At 40.2% G+C, this 19,838-nt stretch overlaps 1 protein-coding gene across 7 annotated transcripts in view; it reads left to right on the forward strand.

Moving 5' to 3' along the window:
- Positions 1-6,863: 6,863 nt before the first annotated feature.
- PRDM5 (PR/SET domain 5) overlaps positions 6,864-19,838 on the forward strand; it is an 89,839-nt gene continuing 76,864 nt past the window's right edge. The window contains exons 1-2 of one of the 7 annotated variants that reach the window (XM_064450538.1): positions 6,864-7,169; positions 12,085-12,168. In XM_064450538.1, coding sequence (XP_064306608.1) covers positions 7,077-7,169; positions 12,085-12,168 — 177 coding nt within the window. In that variant the 5' untranslated portion in view covers positions 6,864-7,076. The remainder of the gene's footprint in view (positions 7,170-12,084; positions 12,169-19,838) is intronic. The other 6 variants (XM_064450534.1, XM_064450537.1, XM_064450535.1 and 3 more) reach the window with 6 other exon arrangements.

Here is a 19,838-nt window from a genome sequence, read left to right on the forward strand (position 1 = left end):
ACAAAGTTAATGACCTTGTACCTAGTCACAGAAGTGGGCTTGGCAAATTCCAGGGAAATACCTGACTGAAACCTTTGCATACCTGATCAAAGCTATCTGTGTGTTTCCAGTGGGCAAATGTTTATAAATGAACAAAGAGGAAATAGTCTGACAATATTGAAAGTGTCCTGCAAATGGGTATAATCTAGGTAAGCCAAAGATTGTTTTTGAAGTGCTGCTCCTGATCTTACCAGGTTAAGAGGAAGTGGATGGGGTTGGAAAGGAGATACATAGGTCCAGGAAGGAAGTTCTCAAAAGAGTAGCTGCAAACATGATCAGTCTGCAGTGCGAAATATTTTGTGGACCAGTGAATGTGCAAACTGGGAAAGGGAAGCCGTTATCGTGAACACTACCCTTTCTCAGACCTGTCAGCTGCCAGAATCAAATTCTGGTATTGCTGTGGATGCTGCAAAAGCTGATATTCTAATACTTAAGGATCCAAGGAACCCTTAAAAGGATATATATATTTTTTTAAAAAAAAAGCAAACCAACAAACCACACCCCAAAAAAAACCAACCAAACAAAAACCCCCAGTTGACACTCTGATTTCAGCCCAACTGCCTGAGGGGCAAGAGGAGGTAGGAAAGAATTGTGAAGTTGCTGAAAACCTTTAGGGATGATACTACACTATCCAAACAAGTGATTAGGTATGAAAAGCCATCCTTTCTTCTGGAGAACACATTTTCCTTCTAAGCTGCCAGATTCTTCAGTGGTTGGCATGTTTACTTCTGGCATCTTGAAGACCATTTTTGTCTTAAATATTTTTGTTTCTTAGAATGTGACATGTTAACTTATTAAGTATGACCCTTAATTAACTGTTCCTCGGGTGGAGGGTGTATCCTACCATGCTTCCGGTATGATGTTGCAACATGTACTGTAACTCCAGACAAGCAACTCTTGTAATTTTGTTTGTCACCACATATGGATTCCTGCCATGGAATTTCATTTGGGGCACAGCAGCTTCCATGAACATGTAAGAGCTTTCTTCTGAGAACACCTCTTTCTCTTTCCAAGGAAGTTATGTAAATAGTTCCCGACACATTAGGCTTCTAATCTGAAGGCTGCTGGAGACCCTTGTGTTTCTCCTTAGTGTTCCAGGTAGTTCTAAACAAGCAACTGTGGAGCAATGTAGAAACACTGTGTCAACACATCCGGTTTCTCTGTGCTAGCCTACAAATGAGTTATAGCTCAATGTTTGCTCTTTAAGGAGGGGTGAGATTTTTCAGCTGGTTGGCATTGTGCAGGCTGTGGATATGCCCTAGGGTAAGCCATAAGTGGCTTTATAGCTCCATAGTAACCTAAGCATAACTAACTCCATGTATGACCAAGCAATTAAGGAAGTAAAAAGCAGAACTAGAGGAAAGAAAGATGTATCAAGGGTGTCTCCTGTTAAGCCATTTTGAAGTAGTCTGCAGGATAACATGTATTGGACCTACTATATAAATATTAAAGGTACCTTTATTTAAGAAGTAAGATAATGAACAAAGGAATTAAAAATATCTACCTTAAAATAGTTAGCATTTCTCTGAGTTAGGTTTACAAGAGTTCAAACTCTGTTTTGTCTCATATTTTTCTTTGTTACTTGTGGTTCATTATTTATCTACTGTGTTATTTGGTTAAGGTTACGACCAAAATGTGTTTTTTATTTAATGAGTTACTTCAGAATAAATGATTTTACTTGAGGTATATTCCTCAGACTTGTTTGATCCCCAACAATTCATCTGGCTGGTTCAGTTGAAATGAATGCTAAAACTATCAAAGCATTAGGCCAATAAAAATGGAACCCAGCTGTCCCCATTTATTTCTCTCCATAATTTTTGCTATTTTGTAAATAGCAACTGAAGTATGTGCAGCGAGTTAAGAATGTGAAACAAAAGTAATGAGGTTACCTTAATGACATAGGAAATAAACCATTACAACTGTGTACATGAAATAATTAAAACTGGAATGAAGCAGATGACATGGAAAGCCTGCAAATTATAGTAGCAACTGGGAAAGAATGGTAAAACTTACCTCTCAGACTTTTCCAGAAGCCCTATCCTGGCATGGTATTTTAGCTTAAAGGGGGAACCCAAACCAAACACCCCCATCCCCTGAAAAAAAAGAAAACTCACTCTATGTTTGAGGCTCGTTCAGTGACTGGTGCCAAGTTTGACAAGTCCCATATTCTACCTTTAAACTTCCTAGTTGTGTTCACTGAAATGTATTTGATGTATCTCAAAAACAGTGAGTATGTTCATGTACATGCCAGTGTGCTTTAATGGTTAGAATCAAGTGCACTATATGCAGTAGAACTGAAAACATGCGTTTTGTCCAGTTTCGCATGTCCTTACCAACTCGGTGTTCCCTCAGGAGGAGGAAAGGACTCACTGGTGGTAAGATTTCACCATGAAACAGTAATATTTTTCACTCCTTCCATATAACTTCGTAGTGTAATTTCAACAGTGGGGTTTTTTAATACTCTGGATTATTTTCAGTGTGCAACACAAGGTAAAACCTGTGTGTGATTTCATACTCAATCTGTTCCACACTGAATCCTCTTACAGTCCATTTTCCCGGACTCTGGTTAAAGAAAAAATGTATATTTGAAATCTTGCAGGACCCTATCGAGTATGTCTATTCTTAGTTATAGGAACAAATACCTTTATCTTGTGTACATACCAAAGCTACTTTCCTCCTATTTTTGGAACAACATCTACTGTTGTTTATCCTGGCTGTGGTAAATCAACTCTGTTGAATGGATGCAGTCATTAATCTGGGTGAAGGACTCTCAGATAAGTCATTTGTGCTTTCTCTGGGTGACTGTGGTTTCCATATGTGATCTTTTGTCCAAGTTGTGCACACAACCCAGTTTCTCAGACATTGTTTTAAAGCATGAGTGCCTCCCATCAGTTCAGTTAGGCCACCTGGACAGCATTTTGGCAATGAAGTTGGTTGTTTCTGTGAGAACAAACATTCCTGGATTGACTGTCACCCTCCCTTCAATTGTACTTGTTTTAATGCAATTGCCAAGGAAAGAATACTTGAAAACAGAGCAAAGAAAGTTACCTGGGCAGGTGTTTCTGCTGCTTAGGAGTGGGAACTTGAAGGAAGCAAGCCATAAATAGGGGAAGGGTTGTGATTTAACTGTACAGGATAGATACCACCTGATGAAATATTCAGTGCAAAGATACCTTTTGTTTGGCAGTGACCCTCTGAGAAGAAATTGATGGGTCAATGTGGATTATGATACAGAGACTAAAAGCTAGCTGATACGAGTGCTTTTGGAAGGTGCACACCAAGGCATGCTTCTCAGTCTCTGGGAACATGGGCTGGAAATGGGCTGACAAAAGTTCTTCCCATGCTTTGTTCAACAGAGCCTTTACTAATAAAGCAGAAAGCTATTCACCTGTTCCATGGTATCTGGTGGCTGCTTGTGTGTATGGAGGGAGCCCTGGAAGCACTTCTTTGTGCCTGGGTACTAGGGGGTTCATGGTTCACAAGTCTGAGACTTGGTCTGCACTGAAGTTCTGTCCGTGTAGTCGTGTCACAGGGTTGACTTCTTCACGCTTCCAAGCTGCTGCCAGCTATGCCAGTGAACCCTGGTGGATCTGCAGTGACTGGTAACAGAAGCGTGTATTCACTGGTTCAGTCGGTCACTTTAGAGGTGACTTAACTAAACTGCCAGCAAGAAAATACCTTTCACTGGTACGTGCTGTGCCCTCAGCTGAAGGCAATGCTGGCATCTAATTTGTTTACGACAAACAGAGGACTATGGGAGGCTAGATGCACCTGTGCGATGTATGTACCAAATATGAAACAGTTGTGTTGAAACTTACGGGGCTCCATGCTTGCTGTTGACCTCGTGATTAACATACATTCAGCATGATGTGATGTCTTTCATCTTTGCTCTGTCTGATTTGATTCATTTGGACCTTTCAGACCTCACCCCCCTTGCAACTGCAGCTAGGACAAAATGGATCAGAGCTGTAACGTACATGTCCGCTCAAGCAGCAGTTGTCAGCTTTGTGCTCAAGAAGGCTGACTTTGTTTCCCCCCGGTAGCCCTTGTATGAACCAGAAAGGACAAATACCAGCTGTGCATGAAGCCCATTTCTAAAACCTTATGGTCAATGGCTGACTAAAATAAAAAGAAAAAAATGCTGGTACAGGTGGCCAGGCAGTTGTGAATATCTGATTAATATTTATTATTATTAATGAATTTATATTAATCATTATTTAGTTAATAACACCCACCACACTACAAGAGGAGAGACTAGTGTCTGTATTGTCCAATGCTATAGTATCTTTCCTATTTTGCTTAAATTGAATGAGACACAGGTAACTGAATTCCGTGTTAGAATAACAGTTAAGATTATAAGTGAAAATAATTAGTCTTGCATACTTCAAGAGCTTAAAGCCATCATATGCATTGCAAATTATGCTTTACTATCTCTTTTACGTGAAGGTAAATATAATCTTTTAAGGTTCAAAATGAGGCATGTCCAGCTTTTTTTTTTTTTTAAGATAAAAATAGAGGCCTTCATACAGTGGAAAATTAGTTTAAAACATTCATAGCTCTTGGATAAAGTCAGAGATAGAAAATTATGCCAACATTTTAATCTAATAACATATTAAGACAAATTGGCCTCCATTCAACAAAGTGTTCTAGTACACAAAATTAAGTATTTTCTAGTACACAAAATTAAATACACAATATTAAGTATGTTCAGTTATGCATATGGAAGCTTTGTAGCTGGATCTTGATTAAAAGAATAGTTAAATTTTGTTCTTACTCTTAAAACTGAAGCACTTGGCCTAGGCAACTTAACTTCCCTCTGTTCAATATATTCTTCTGAGGTGTTAGAATTCTTACTTACATAGATTGAGATCCTCCATTTTATTCTTTTTACTTTTTACTAGATTAACTGTCAGTGTCCAGACTATTGATCTAGGTCTAAAACCAGTCTGTCTGATTGTTTTAATTCCTAAAGTCATTCTTCCAACCGTGTTGAATTCCCTCTTCCTTTTGTTTTTCTTGTCGAAGTGAGGGCCTCATCTAACTTACCAGAGAGGTTGCTCATATATTGAATTATATTATGCAGCACTATATACATATTTGTGTATATAAGTGCATGTTGGGAAGAATATGCATTACCTTTGTTTTTTTTAAGCCTTATGATCTCTACCGTAAGACTCTAGATAATGAACACAAAGTGGCATCATTGTGTGCAATATATAAGGGCACTAGAAAGCAATCAAAGGGATTCTCATGTACAGCCAGCCCTGGGGTTTTTAAAGTTTATTTTTCCCTAATTGTCTGCCTATGGACTGGCAGAAATCCAACTGATCCAAAACAATACACACACTTTTATGATGATCTGTTTACTGTCTTGACGTAACTAAAATTCTGGACACTTTTTCATTCCTTCCAACTGGCACCAACACAAAATTTTTCTAATACTGGTGGGAACTAGACGCTTTTAATACTTAACTTCTACTATGTATACATCTGTTAATGTCTCTGGAAGAATCCTAAGAGAAACAGGTTGCTAACATTCCAGTGGTCTAATTATTAATATTTGCAGCACAGTTTAAAAATATGCCTATATAATTTTCCCCAGTTTTTTTTTTTCCTTTTCCCTCTGCTTTCCTCACACGCCTTTGTACTTGGCTTTAACTGCATAATCAGATGTAACCAAATCCCTTTTCCAACTACAGCGGTCATTACTTCAATTTAGAGTGCAAAACTATGTATGATGTGGGCTGAAATCCCAAGCAAAACTAATCAACTCTCTAGAAGAATTCCAGTGTTGGATATTGCAGTTTTATGAAAAAGAAGCATACTGCTGTGATGTTAACAACCTGCTGAAGTGTAACTTCTTTCTCCATGTTTGCCTCTCAATCTAGTTTGAACTAGGTTGTGTGTGGTATTAGAATGCAGTGCCCTTCCTGGGTACATATATAGGATGTTACTCTTTTGACAAAAACTGTTATGTATGTGTTCCTTTAGAGTTGCTAAATTTCTGGCATTCCATCTGAGTTCCCTCAAAAACAATCACCAAAAGTGAAGGATAATGTGCTTTCAAAATTGAAACTAAACCTGGATTTACCCATTCCTGCAATACAAAAATGATGAGGATAAATCTGAGTGACATTTGGGAAAACCTAGTGCTCATGGAAAGTGTTACGTAGCATTGAAATGTGTTTGGGTATTGTCTCTGGTGAGAATACCCCTGTTCTCTTCAGCAGCCGTATCTGTAAGTACCAGCAGATATATATTTCAGCACATGAGAGGTCTCAGTTCTTAAAAAAAACCAACTCGATTTTTGTGACAGGGTGGGACCCCTCTGCCTCCGTTGGGCCTCACCATCAACTCCATCTCCCAAACCTGGCCCAGTGCTGCCTTCTCACCTCTCTCCTCTCACACCTGCCTTTAGGTCACACCGCTGCAGGAACCTGAGTGAAAAGCTCAACTCAGTGAGGAAGACCGATTGTCAGAACGGCACTGGACCACAAGGCCGTGACTGGGTGATGAAGAGCCATTTGCTCTGGGAACAAAAGCCAATCCACGGGTGATGAAGGCGCTCTTACGCCTCTTTGCAGCCCACACTACTTGTGCGTTAGCCCACGGCGACACGTTAGGAGGCTGCCACTGCCATGTCCTGCGCCACAGCGTGTCGTTGTGTCCAGGCCTCATCAGCGGGAGCGTCGGAAGCCCAAAGGCTTCGTATTTCCTGTCACGACATTCACACGACGCGATATAATAAACCCACACGCAGCCGCCGGGCGCCCCTCGAGGGCGCGAAGCCCCCGGGCGCGGGCAGCCGGGGCCTGCCTCGCCCCCGGCGGCGGCTGCCGCCCCGCCCCGTCCCGCCGCTGCCCGGCCGCGGCAGGGGCCTCGCCGGCGGCCTGGCTCCTCCCCTCTTCCTCAGGAGCCGGGGAAGCCCCGCAACCAGCCCCTCTTCCTGCCCCCTCCCCCGGTCTCTCTCCCGGTGGGATGGAAGTCCCCGGTAATCCTCCTCCCCGGTAGCAGGCGGCGGCCCGAGTCGGTACAAAATGCTGGGCATGTACGTGCCGGATAGGTTTGCCCTGAAGTCATCAAAAGTGCAGGACGGGATGGGGCTCTACACGGCCCGCAGAGTGAAAAAGGTGGGTAACGGCCGGGCGAGCGGGGTAACGGCCTGGCCCGGCCCGGCGGGGAGCGGCTGCCACGTATGGCAGGAGAGCGGGGCGGCTCCTCCGCCCCTCGCTGCCGCCCTCAAACCGCACCTCAGCCCCGCTCTGTCGGCGCTGCCTCCGCTTCCGCCCGCCCGGGCTCCCTCTCCTCTGGGGAGGCACCGCCCGCCCCACCACCCCCGGTGAAAGGGAGCCTCCCGGTGCGCGCTCGGGGCGGGGAAGAGCCGCCGGGGCCTGCCGGCTCGGCGGAGGGTTTTTTCTCTGTGGGTTTTTGTTTTCCCCCGTTTCTTTTAACTTTGTGTTCGTGGCGCTGTGCTGAGGGCAGAGCCCCGCCGATCGGGGCTGCTGCCTCCTCGGTGAGCGCGGGGCGCCCCTGAGGCGAGGTACTGCCCGCCCGTGGCGGGCTCCCGGAGCTCGGCGGGATGGGTGACTTAATTCAGCGTTTCGGGATGATAAAGCCGGGCCTGTGAAAGATGCGATTCAGCTGAACTGCAGGTCTCTCATACCCCAAACCAGGTCGTGTCCCTTGACACCTCATAATTGAATTGAAAGTGTCTTGATTATCTGAAATCCCAGTTACAACCATCCAGGTGGCTTCTTTGGACAGATAAAGGCATACTGAAAGTTATGAACCCTAGATTACTCTACACTTCTATGTGTTTTGCTTTTCATCTTTGTCTGGTTTTGGCTCTGAGAGGGTTGGGAGGGCTGCCTAATTTTTCAGTGATTTCATCAACAAGGCCTAGAAACCATGGGGTAGGCATTCACCATTTTTGAGGTGTCCCTGAGCGTTAATGGGGGATGGAAGGGAACTTGGCTTACATTTTTTTCCACTGAGGTTCCGAACTTTGGGAGTCCACACAGCAAGGAAGGTTGTTTGCTACTAACATATATTAATGCCTGGACTCTGAAATAGAGCGTGCTGTGGAGTGAAGCTCATGGAATTCGTCATCTGCATGTCAGTATGAATTCTGTATGTCAGTTCAGAGTGCAGGGTCTGAGCCCTCTTCCTTTACACTGTTGTCGTTTGAGCCATTAGAGCTGTATGCTATGAAAAATAGGGCATTTTCTTACCTGAATTACTCCGCATTGCTTTTGAACTCTTATACAGGCAAAGTATATGCTGTCAGAGCTCTATCTGCATGCCTCTGCCAGTGTGAGCGTGTCATACAGGACATCCTAGCAAAACTGGAATGTTGCAAGTGTGACATGTGTTGCTCATGGAATGCAGAAGGTGAAGGCAGAGGCAGTTGCAATAAGATCTGTTTGTATTAGGAGTGTCTGGTGACAGTGTTACAGGCTTGCCCTTTGTTTGGCAGTGAATCCTCTGTGCTGGTAGCACAGACGATTGTGGTATGCAAAGCCCTGATCAAAAGTACGTGCCTGACAGGCAGACTTTGCTCTTTGATAGGCTGAGGAACCAGCTCTTGAGTTGCTCTTTGGGCAGTGGTTGAAACAGGTATTCCTAAAAGTGGTTGGAGACCTAAGCACTAGGTGTTGCCATGGCTGTTCAGAGAGGGGTGGGTGTGTAAACAACACAGATGATACCTTGGATATAGCCCGACTGCGTGTAACTTTTCCATGGAAAGAAGAATCACACCTGAAGTGCTCTCATCATGTTCTCCAGTCCAGTAACGAGGCAGCAGCACTACACTACATGGCTATGATACTGAGTAGCTAATAGCTGTTAAATTAATTCCTTGGAGCTTAGGGATTGGGAGGAGGTGTTGAATATGGCACTTAACTGTGAAGTAAGATCTTATGTTCCTGCATAGCAAATACCGCATCATTTTCTCTCCATGGCTATTGCACAATTGTAGTTGTCTGAACTGAAAGTAAAACACATTTCAGATGATCTTATAACCAGAAATTGCCGTACCAACTTTCCAAGTGCTAAGCAACCATGAGGTAGGCCTCTGAAAATTCTGCTATTAGCAAAGTTTTGGTAATATATTTTGAACAGCTGTTGCCTGCCATCTGCTTTTGCGCCTTCAGGCTGTGCTTTCAGGCTTTTGTCTGTAATCGTAAAAGGTGGAAACTTTTTGTTACCTTAACAAAAACTGTGATTCTCTTGTAATTTCTCCAACAGCTGGCCTTTGATTACAGCACCAGAATCATAAGGCCCATAATATAATCATAAGAGAGCGACTACATTTCTCAGTGTTTTGCTGCGACTGGAAGAGGATTACTCACTTTGGCTTTCTTGAAAGCAACTGGTGAAAATAGTTTTTTTTTCAACATTTGAATGATGTCCCTTTCATATCTTGAATCATTTCTGTGGTTGACTTTAGACTGTGTTGTATGCCTTGCTTATTGGTCAGAGAGGAAGTTGAAGTCTTAGTATATTTTTGGTCAATATTTATTGGCATACAACACATGTTTATTAACTAGGACTAATAAATATACATATATGAAGAAAATGCTCTGAAAGGCTAAATGAATAATGATGCTTATCCCTGTGGACCTTTGTGTTCCAAGACATCAGGTTTTGATGTCTCTAATTTCCATTTCTCTCCAAATTTGAGAAGCTATAAAAGGTGTTTAGAAGTCTGAATCACCTACTATTCATATTACATTTACATTTAGAGGTGGACATCTTGCATTTTGCTTTTGCTATTGTTTTGAGCTTCTAGAGGGTCTTAACATAGTGCGCTAGAGGTTTATTGGTTGGGAGTAGCTGAGGTAGGAACAATGTGTTGTGTTTCTTGTTTTGAGTCAGTGTGCAGTATCAGGTTGTTGCTGTGCTTCATCCCAGAGGTGATGTGTGCTTCAGTGATTGGTAAAATTAACCCTGTAGGTGCTTTATAAGGTATCTAGGGATCCTTTGGATTGCAAGGATGAGAGTATTACTGAGGTGAGGGCTGTGGAAGCCTCCAAAGTAGTTAAGGAAGAAATTAATCTCTTTATGCCCTCTTCAAAAGTGTTATTCTGCCACTGAAGTGAGTATGGGAAACTAGCTTTTTCAGGTTCCTTATTCATTATGTCTTCAAATAATTTCCATTTTAAATTTATGGAGGATTTTTCTTTTTCTATAACTGATCTAGATTATAGTCCAATAAGCTTCTTTTCATCTTGATATAGGTAGTGGGAGATTCTGCAGATATAATTATGCCTTCTCTTAGAGCTCAGCAGTTCTAGTGAGCTGCTTTCCTTGCTGCACCAAAACTACTCGTTGCTTTCTGAGTGAATGGGAAAAGCCAGTTCAGCTTGGCAGGAGGTGTCTGCTGCCTACCTTATCTTTACTGAGCTAGGTAGTACCATACATTTCCAGAGCAGATTTCCTGTCCCACCGTCTTGGCTCTTCTTCCTCCTTAATTTAAGCAAACAATGCAATCTAAGCAAATTGTTTCCCACGTGATATCTGCATGCCCCCTATTAGACAGCAGTGTGCTTGCTGGGGTGGCACTCAATGTAAGCTAAGAACATCGATGGCTGCACACATAAAACTGTGTTGACCTATTTTCACCTTCATTGCTGATGAAGGTAAAAGAAGGAGGAAATTTCAGTTTGAGTATTAAATCATAGGATTTGTAAAGCTGGCAGGGGAGGAACTCTGATCTCATTTGATTAGCAAAATGATGGAGGGTGGTACGGAGATCAGTGAAAAGTGAAGGAGATGAAGCCCCGTAGTGCCGGTTTTTGCCATCACTGCCAATATTTGTGTCTCAGTTACTGTTTTTTTTTTTTTTTTTTCTGCTGTTCTTATCTTTTTACTTTCTGCTTTGCTGTTCTGGCTAATGAAATTTTAGTTGTGCACTTTTGTTGTGCACATTCTGTTGCCATGTTATGCAATGTCAGTTTTCTTTTCCTTTGTTTATTACCTTTTCAGGTTTAATTTCAAATACCAGGATTTTATTTGGTTGGTTTTCCATTCCATTTATTCCTCTGTGCTCTACCTGTAGACAGTCTGTAAAAATTTAAGTGAGAGGGAAAACATGTAGCGGGCTGTTTCTGGGGTCATGGAATGTGCCTGGGGGAAGGGACATGTGGACAAGATCGATACTTTTATACTGTTACTTTTAAAGAAACACCAAAGTTGCTTTTTGTTGTATAGTTATAAGCTGTAATGCTTAAAAGTATATAGAGCTTTTTGGTCTGAATACTGCCTAAAGGAACACAGCAGTCTGCGTTCTGGTTTGTCTTGTCACTGCAAATAAGGACAAGGGGCAACGGAAAAAACGTTAGGCCTGTGTAAGAAAAAAGACCTATTTAAGTAATTTGCCCTGCTGCTAGTTTGATGTCTGTGAAAGAAAAAAACACTGATAACTAAAACTATTAGAAGAACATATCAATGGATGCTTTCACAGCATGCGTTATGACTAGCAGGTGGTATAACATTTTAATTTTGTTTATGAAGGCTTGTATTAATTCATAGACACGTGCATACTCCCTGCGTTTTTAAACAAATCTCTCTGTATGATCAAAACCTCAGTTATTCAGTGTTTTGATTTGTGGCACTTCAGAAAACACTGCTGCAAATAATCTTGCAAATAAATCTAACGTAAACTATGTGCTTGCCAAATAGTTTGTTATAGTTGGGTGTCTGTTGCAAGGTACTTCCTGAAAATCTTATAAGAAATGTAAGAAATTTGACTCATAAATTTCAGCCTTATTTAAAATAAATGGTGTTTCCCAAAGGGAAAATAAGCATGTAGAGGAAAGGTATAGTTTTAAGAGATTCCCCAAGCTATGAAAAGAATGGGAATGAGCTTGAAATTGAATCCTGAAGGATGTGCACCTTCTTGGCGTAGAGTAGGATGACTAAGGAAAACTGTCCTTTTCCGTTTGAAGCTAAAAATGATACCTCTGCTGGAGTTTGGTAATTCACTTGCCTTTTTACTTCCCCCCCCCCCATTCATTCTTTTTTTCTTTTGTAATTATTTTGTAGGGTGAAAAATTTGGACCCTTTGCAGGGGAGAAGCGAATGCCACAGGAACTGGATGAGAACACAGACTGCAGGCTAATGTGGGAGGTGAGTAGTCTCGAGTGACATCATCACACCTAGCAAAAGTCTTCTCACTGTAACAAACCCTCCCCCCAGCTTACAGATACCGTAATGAGATTTTGTACTCATTAATGCTTTTAAAATATGCTTTTTGGGTGGAGGGAGTTGACTTCTTTAAAATGATAAAGAAATAGCAAATGATAGTTTCTAATCAATGAAGTGTGAAAAATATCAAGTCAAGCAAAACATACAATTATAATAACATTGTGAAAAATTATTATTAAAATGTCAAAATAAAAAAATTAATTTGAATATTGGAAGATGACTGTAAGTTATTGACATACTGATTTATGCTGATCAACAGGTGTCAGCTCACAGCTTCCTCTGACTGTAATATGAAACATTTCATGCTGTGACACTTGTGCTTGGGTTTGGCAATTGTACGATAAATGAAGTTTTAAAATTTCAGCAACTTAGTAATGCAATGTGTAGTTGTGAGATCTTCAGCAAAATAAAAACCTGGTGCTGTGGGCGGATGAAGGCATAACGAGTTTCCAGGCTTCTCTAAACCTTTATATGGATTAGGCAGCAACCATAGTTTATATACAAGATTTTGTAATTAGGGCCTTAACCCATCCTAGTTCCTGTCATAGCTGTGTGTGCCTGTAGCAAAAATCTGTCTGAGTTTACCAGTTGAGGAGATTACAATAACTGAAAAATACTTGCAATAACAACATCTCCAGCTTGCTATAAACACCTGTTTTTTGGTGCTTCTGTTCCATCTTTGTAATCTTTCTTTTCTGCTGTAGGTCCTTCAGCAGAATTCCTTTTAAGAAGAGGACTGCTTTCTTTTTCACCTTTCTATGGTTAGAGGTGGAAGGATGACTGTTATTTTTATGTTGTGTGGCACTGTACAAAAAAAAGCTTATGTTTGGCATCTGGCTTAAAGCACTCTGTGTATTTATTACAATATAAACGTTTGTTTGAAAAAAAACCAAACCCCTCTAGCATTAACATCACTGAGCAACTTATAAAGAGAGTGTGGTATTGATATGGTCTTAGCAGAGCTATAAATAGATTCTACACACTGGAACAGCGAGTGAGAGAATGCTAAAAGCCCATCTCATTAAACCAAAACTCAGTACAAATACAGTGAGTGGCAAAATATATCTAGATGAGTGTTAACTCAAGTCTGTGAATCCCTGTGCCCCTTCCCCTCCTTTTTTTTTTTTTTTCTTTTTTAATTTAGGGGTGTGCCCAAAATATCCTTTCCCAGAGGGAAGGTGTGGACAATTCATTCCCCTCTCTCCTCTGGTTATCTACTCAGAGCAACTGATTTCATCATCTTTGTTCTCAGCTGAGAAGGAAACAATACAATGTGCTTTTATTACATATGTTTGCTGAATACATGTTAATGTGCCCTGGCTCACTTGCCTTTTCATGATGTTTCTGCAGGTTATTTTAAATCAATAAAATACTTGAGCTAGAACATGGTTTTCAGAAGGGATGATGGGTGGATTATAGCAATGAGAAGGTCTTTAAATTTGTTGGAAAGCCATACGATTTTCCAGATGCCTCATTGCTGATGATTACATGAGATTTATCTGTTTCTGTAAGACAGAAAATAAAAGGCAAATCATGTATTTGCTGATGACACTAATATGACCCCATCAACAGCAAATCAGAAAATGAGTTTTTTATGAACTGTTCTAAAACCATTTCATAATATCTTATTGTAACCTAGTTTTGAGAGCCTTGAAAAGATTCCTGCATACCAAATTTTATGACTTCCTGAAAGTTTGAACCCAAGTTGTTCAAGTTTACTGAAGTTGATCTGAACGTGAGCTGTATAATATAATGTAAATCATGCTGAGCATAGTCTTAAGTTGAAAATAGAGACCAGGAATGCAGAAAGTGAAAATATAACAGTCCAAGTAGATGGTTATTCCAGAGGCTGTGGGAGGCAGTCACAGTAACTGGCCAAGTTTGTGCGTAGTCAGCTGTACCAAGGATATTAAAAAGAATTAATTTGAGGACTATTGGATGAAGGCACACTGAAGCCTGACCTCACAGTCTGCAAATCAAAAAAAAAAAAGCATTTTCAGAGAGGACACCTTTAGAAGGCTAAGTAGCAGAGGCTTTTTATAAGTCAAGTAAAAATGATCATGAGCGGAACATTTCTTTTCCTGGTATGTGATGCCTGGGATCTGAGTTTCAATTTTGTGGAATAGTTTTCTGTGAGGAAGTTTACTACATGCATTTCTAGTTTTGGAGAGCTGTGGTCTGTGATGTGGTCTGTTTGGATCAAGCTATTCCTTGTTCTCTGAGACCAGCATTGTGAGTTGGCATCTTTAAGATGTCACACTGAGACAGAATTGTACATATTATGTTTTCATTTGGTCTTTGGGAAAACACGGAACCCAAAAGAATTTATTGGGTTCAGTGATTTTGGTTAAATAAAGTTCTGAGGATGCTGGAGTGTGTGTTTAAATTAAATATAGCAGACTGCTATTTGTCTGTCTGTGACTTGCATCGTTTTGAAGAAACCAAAGGTTTACACTTGCTTGTTCAACAGATTCCAGAGGATTGGGGTGGTGGTGGGGGAAGCATTCTTGATCTTGCTGTTATCTTTGTGAAGAGCTACAGGCTGAAATGTTTTGTTTACAAGTCATGTGAAAGGGAAAAAACCCCAAACCTGTGGTAACCATATAGTTAGGAGTAATAATAAAAAGCCAAGACAATGTCCAAATGGCTCCTCCCTGTTACCCCCTAACCCCCATGTCGTTATCTCTCATACTGAATTGAGTGTTGTGCTGGTTAAGTACGCAGCTCGTTGCTGGTGATGAATTGAGAGTTTTGTTCTTATTCTTAGCATCCCACTAACACCTTGATTAAATAGCGCTTCGTTGGTCAGTATAGCGTATTGCTTGGCATGGCAATTTTAAATTATGTGTATTTGCAGAAGAGCAAGTGCTTTAAGGCAGGAACAGAATAATCTTCAGATATTAAAGTTCACAGAAGTTTTTGCCTCTGGAGGCTCAGATGTCCCTTTGCAAAGGGAAGATATCTGTTCAGTATATTTTCTTTATTATCCCTAACCAAGAAAGTGGCATTCATTTCACTACTATTGGATTGTAGCAAGCATATACTTTTAGCGATGACTTTGGCAAATGTTAAAATAGGGAGGGCTGGAAAGGCTTAGTCCTTCTTCAAATACTCTGACATACCATGAAAAAATGTTGGTCAGGATTGGATGGCACGTAATATGCTGTGTAATGCTGAATGTTATATATTTCAGGTTTGGTTTCTGTCTGTCTGCCAAGATTATGTTTTCTTCATAGTTATATTAAAACAGAACAGAAACATGCTGGAAATCAGTCTTTCAATGGAAGCTAATGTTCATGTTTGCTTATATGAGAAAATGAAATGAACGTAGGTTTCTACTACTTCTCACTGCAAAAAAAGTGATGAGAATTAATTGTTTGCAGCTAAATAAGCCTGCCTGAAAACTAGCGAAGGCAATAGAAAATCTACTATCGGCTACAACCAGCTTCAGATCAGCGCTTTAACGTTTAGGATTGAGCTGTGAGAGGTCAAGCCCTTTAAACTAATGATGGTGTGCTTTTTGGTTTTTATTTTTTTTCTTTGATATCTTGCCTGTAAAATGTGGTTCTGGCATAGGAACATACATAGAAGTCACAAGGTCAAATTATGTCCCGAGTTTTATGGTAAAATAAATCTTAATCTGAAGAACTCTGTGTTTTCTCTCAAGATAAAAGTAATACCACAAATCTCGTTCTTAGCAATGTAGTCTTTATTCTTTCTGTATGAATGCTACCTTCCCAGTCATTACTCCTCAGGTAGTATTTACATTTAAAATTATTTGATTTTGCATGAATCTTTGTTTAATTTTCAGAAATGTTTTTGAAGTCGACAATGTCATGATCAGTGAAATGTCTAAGAAATCTCATCTCTTAGACAAATGTGTCTGGATGCATTTTTACGCAAGTTGCATTTAAAATAACTTTTGCCACGCATAACAGGCATTGATGCCCTAGCTTGGTTGAAAGTTTGCATCCTAGATTTTCAATTTTGTTGAATTAATCCCCACTGGGATAGATAGATGTCCAATGTAGTTACTGGTATTCTTACCAGTTTGTTTATTTAGCTAAATTTCATTAATTTACTCATGCTAAGAGTATTACTTTGTTTTAATTTTAGTGAGTTTTGGAACAGGGACCTTGATGATCTTCTGGTTTTGGTGGTGAGAATAATCTACTCCTGAAAGCAGCTGAGAATGTTAGCCTCCCATCTTTGGTTATGTGCTTTAGGATGTTAGAAAGCACGTATCGATAGCTTGAGGTGCAAGTATTCTAATCTGAACTTGTTATAGATCACACACAATTTGTTTAAGGAGATTTCAGTATCTTTCCAGTGAACGTGAAGTTCAACCCTTCTTATGAAAGCTCCACAAAATGTTAGCAGAAGCCTAGGAATGAGCTTTCTGAACCATTCTGTCTCTGACAAGGTCAAATAATATCACGCAGCAGTAAGAGCTTCATTAACATGAAAAATTGTTGTTCTGTATTTTGGCTGAAGAAAAATGGAACATGCTTTCTATGTCCCAATACTTCTTGGTAAGGAAATCAACAGTTGCTGCCTCTGCTTTCCTTTGCACGTGTTATTTTAATACTTTCTACAGCAATGTTGAAATGTGAGTTTCTACTTTGTGGTGAGCTCTGTGACAGAGGTCTGAAACAGAGGATGCAGGAGTATTGCATCTAGCTGTTTTATAGTATTAACAATAAAAATCATGTTTTCAGCTAATCAAAAAAAATGCAATGCAGAAAACAGTACTTTTCTTTACATGACTGTTTGAATGAACATAGATTTTTTAGATTTATAGACGTCTAGAAAATGGTTTCCAGAAAGCAGACAGTGTGTTTACTGCCTTCAGCAAAGATAACCATCTGCTTATTTTCAGTGAGGTTCTTTTCTGTTTCTCTTGCCAGGTGTGCGTGGTAGAGCGTTTGCAATTGCACTCATGAGCATTTCGAAGTAGCATACATGACAACTTTGGATGTATTTTGAAAATCTGGAGATCATTTCATGGCAGCATGAAAGGCTAGCAGATGGAGTAGTGCATGTTGTTGATGGGCATTACAAGCAGCTTAGACATTATTATAGGCCTATGTAGGGTTTCATATGGTAGCTTATACAATGACTGGAGGCACTTTTTTTCCCCCAAATACTTGTATAGTGTTTGTTCATATGGCATAGTTCAATATTTGCATAGTTCAATGATGTCCTGATTGATCTTGAGGTAAAACCCTCTGTCTCCTAACAGTGAATGTCAGGCACTTCATCTTACTGTAAAGACATTTGACTAAATTACTTCAGTGACACTTTTTGTGTTGATTCTCAAGAAGATAATTCTTAGAAACCTCAATTTGAGGTGCTCTCATGTCTGGTGTGTGCTTTGGATATGTGTATGCTTTTTAGGTGTTTGATTTTAGTGAGTGACCAAGTATTGAGGGCATTGTAGTGAAATAGAAGGTTACCTTGCTATGGGTTGTCAGGCCTGAATGTGAATCAGCCTTGTCCTAGGCTTATGCCAAAGTCTGCCTATTGCTACTTAATTATTTAGCCTGGGAAATCAAAGGTGACTGCACATCTGGTCACATCACTCACTGGTAATTGAAACTCCAAGTTGTCTCCATTGGTTACAGGAACATCTGGGTCTCAGTGGTCGATAGGGCCTCAGCAATAAATGGGTTCTAGACCAAGATGGTCTGTTAAACTACAGCAGGCACTCTCAACTTTTGTGGGTTTACCCCTTTATATAGAGGAAATGAGGATAAGGTCCTGTTTCCTGGTTTTTAACAAAACATTGTAGTGTGACATTATCTACTGGTGGCTAGGTTTTTGAGGTCTATTAGCTCTTCCACTGATTCTCTATGTTAACTGTAGGCATATCATACAATCCTTCTAGGTCTCTGCTCTATGAAGATGACTGAATCCTTTATTATTTAGCAGTGGTTTCATGACTTAAGAGCATTTTTAGTTTGGTGGCCTTAAAAAAATCAATTAGAAATACTTTTGTACTTTACTTCAGCTCCTGTTAAAATGATTTTTTAAATCCTTTCTGGATTAGCCACTGTAGCTTGAGGATCTTAAGGAAAACAACATGGAATCACATGGAATTATTTATGTAAACAGGTAACAGGTTCAAATATCCCAATTTTTAAATACAAATATGTTCACTAGCATTGTGAAATTGATACTACTTCCCTAAAATTATCAGGGAACCTCAGTCCTTAAAAATCTTTTGCCTCTATTTTCAGTACCTTCTAACTATAAAAGATTGTAGCAGTTCAGATGTGTGGGGGAAATGTAGTAATTTTTCTTGCAGATACATTAAGAAAATCTTCCTTAAAGAATTTTCTTCTTTATTTTGTGATATACAAAAGTGTTTTTCATTTCCTCCCCCCGAAAGACATCCTCAGTTTTCCAGGAATTTCCTGCCAGAGATAGTTGTGGTAGGCGGGTTGTCATAAAGATTCTTGGACTGGTTGGGTGGCTGGAAAGGAGTCCCCTGGGAACGGACTGGAAGCTTTGTTGCAGAATGAATCCTGTTTAGTTCTCCAGGTCTTGTATGGCGTAAGTGGTAAGAATATGTGCGGGGAATATTTGTAAAAGAGGTCTCTCGAGGATAAAGAAAGCCAAGAAACCTCTTTCAATATGGGGAGGTTTTAGTTTTTTTTTTTTTTCATGCTCTAGAAATATACATGCTGAGTCGTGGTTTCATGGTGTAGAGGGGTAAACTGCACTACCTAAGTTTCTTGAGGAGCACATAAGCAGCTTGACATCGTCGTCTTATTTTATTCCCTTGCTGTTATCGCTGGTGCAACTGCCAGGGTTTTGGGGAGATACTGAAGCTACACAGTACAGTCCTCATGCTATCCAGTGTCACTGATGGAGGACTGCATGAGAGAAAATTCCTTGTTGCTGCGGCTAGCAGAATTGTGTGGGCCTACACTGCAACATCTGTCTTGGCAACAGCCACCTCTGATTCTGTCTCCTTGGATGTCAGAGCAGATTTAAGGCAGATCCAGGTGTAAGCATTTTAGCTTGTATTTTTTGATAATCTTCTAATCAAACTGATTTCCTTGTTCTGTGATCATACCACAAAGCAGAAGGTTTACTGAGGACTTTAGTGGGCTGTTGTCGGAGGGACCACCCTTTGGGACATATTCCAAACTTCTTTTTGATTCATTAATAATTCATATAATAATGGATGATATTGAGGTGCACTTATTTTAAAGTGAAAATGTAGAGTCTAGCTGTTTATTTCATTTAACTACAATGATAAGCTTGTACTGGCTTTGAGTTTGAGAAATATATTTGCAAAGCAAGAGCTGGTCTTTTTTGTTTGTTTTAGATGTTGATTAGGTTTGGGATTCACTGCCACGGTGCTCAAAGACCAGTTTTTCATTTAGGAAACTCAGCTATCCATGCAACCAGTGAGAAAAGGAGTGGTGAATGTCACCAGTCTAGTCCATTTCAAGTCCAGTGTTTTGACTGTTTTTCTTTTCTTCCTCACATCTGTGTATTTGATGCAGCATTATTTCTTTACGAGGTGAAAAAGGCAATAGAAAATATAGCACGTCTTTAAGGGATTTATCGTATTCTTTTAT

The sequence above is a fragment of the Phalacrocorax carbo genome, chromosome 4, assembly GCF_963921805.1.
Source record: "Phalacrocorax carbo chromosome 4, bPhaCar2.1, whole genome shotgun sequence".
Lineage (NCBI taxonomy): Eukaryota > Metazoa > Chordata > Aves > Suliformes > Phalacrocoracidae > Phalacrocorax > Phalacrocorax carbo.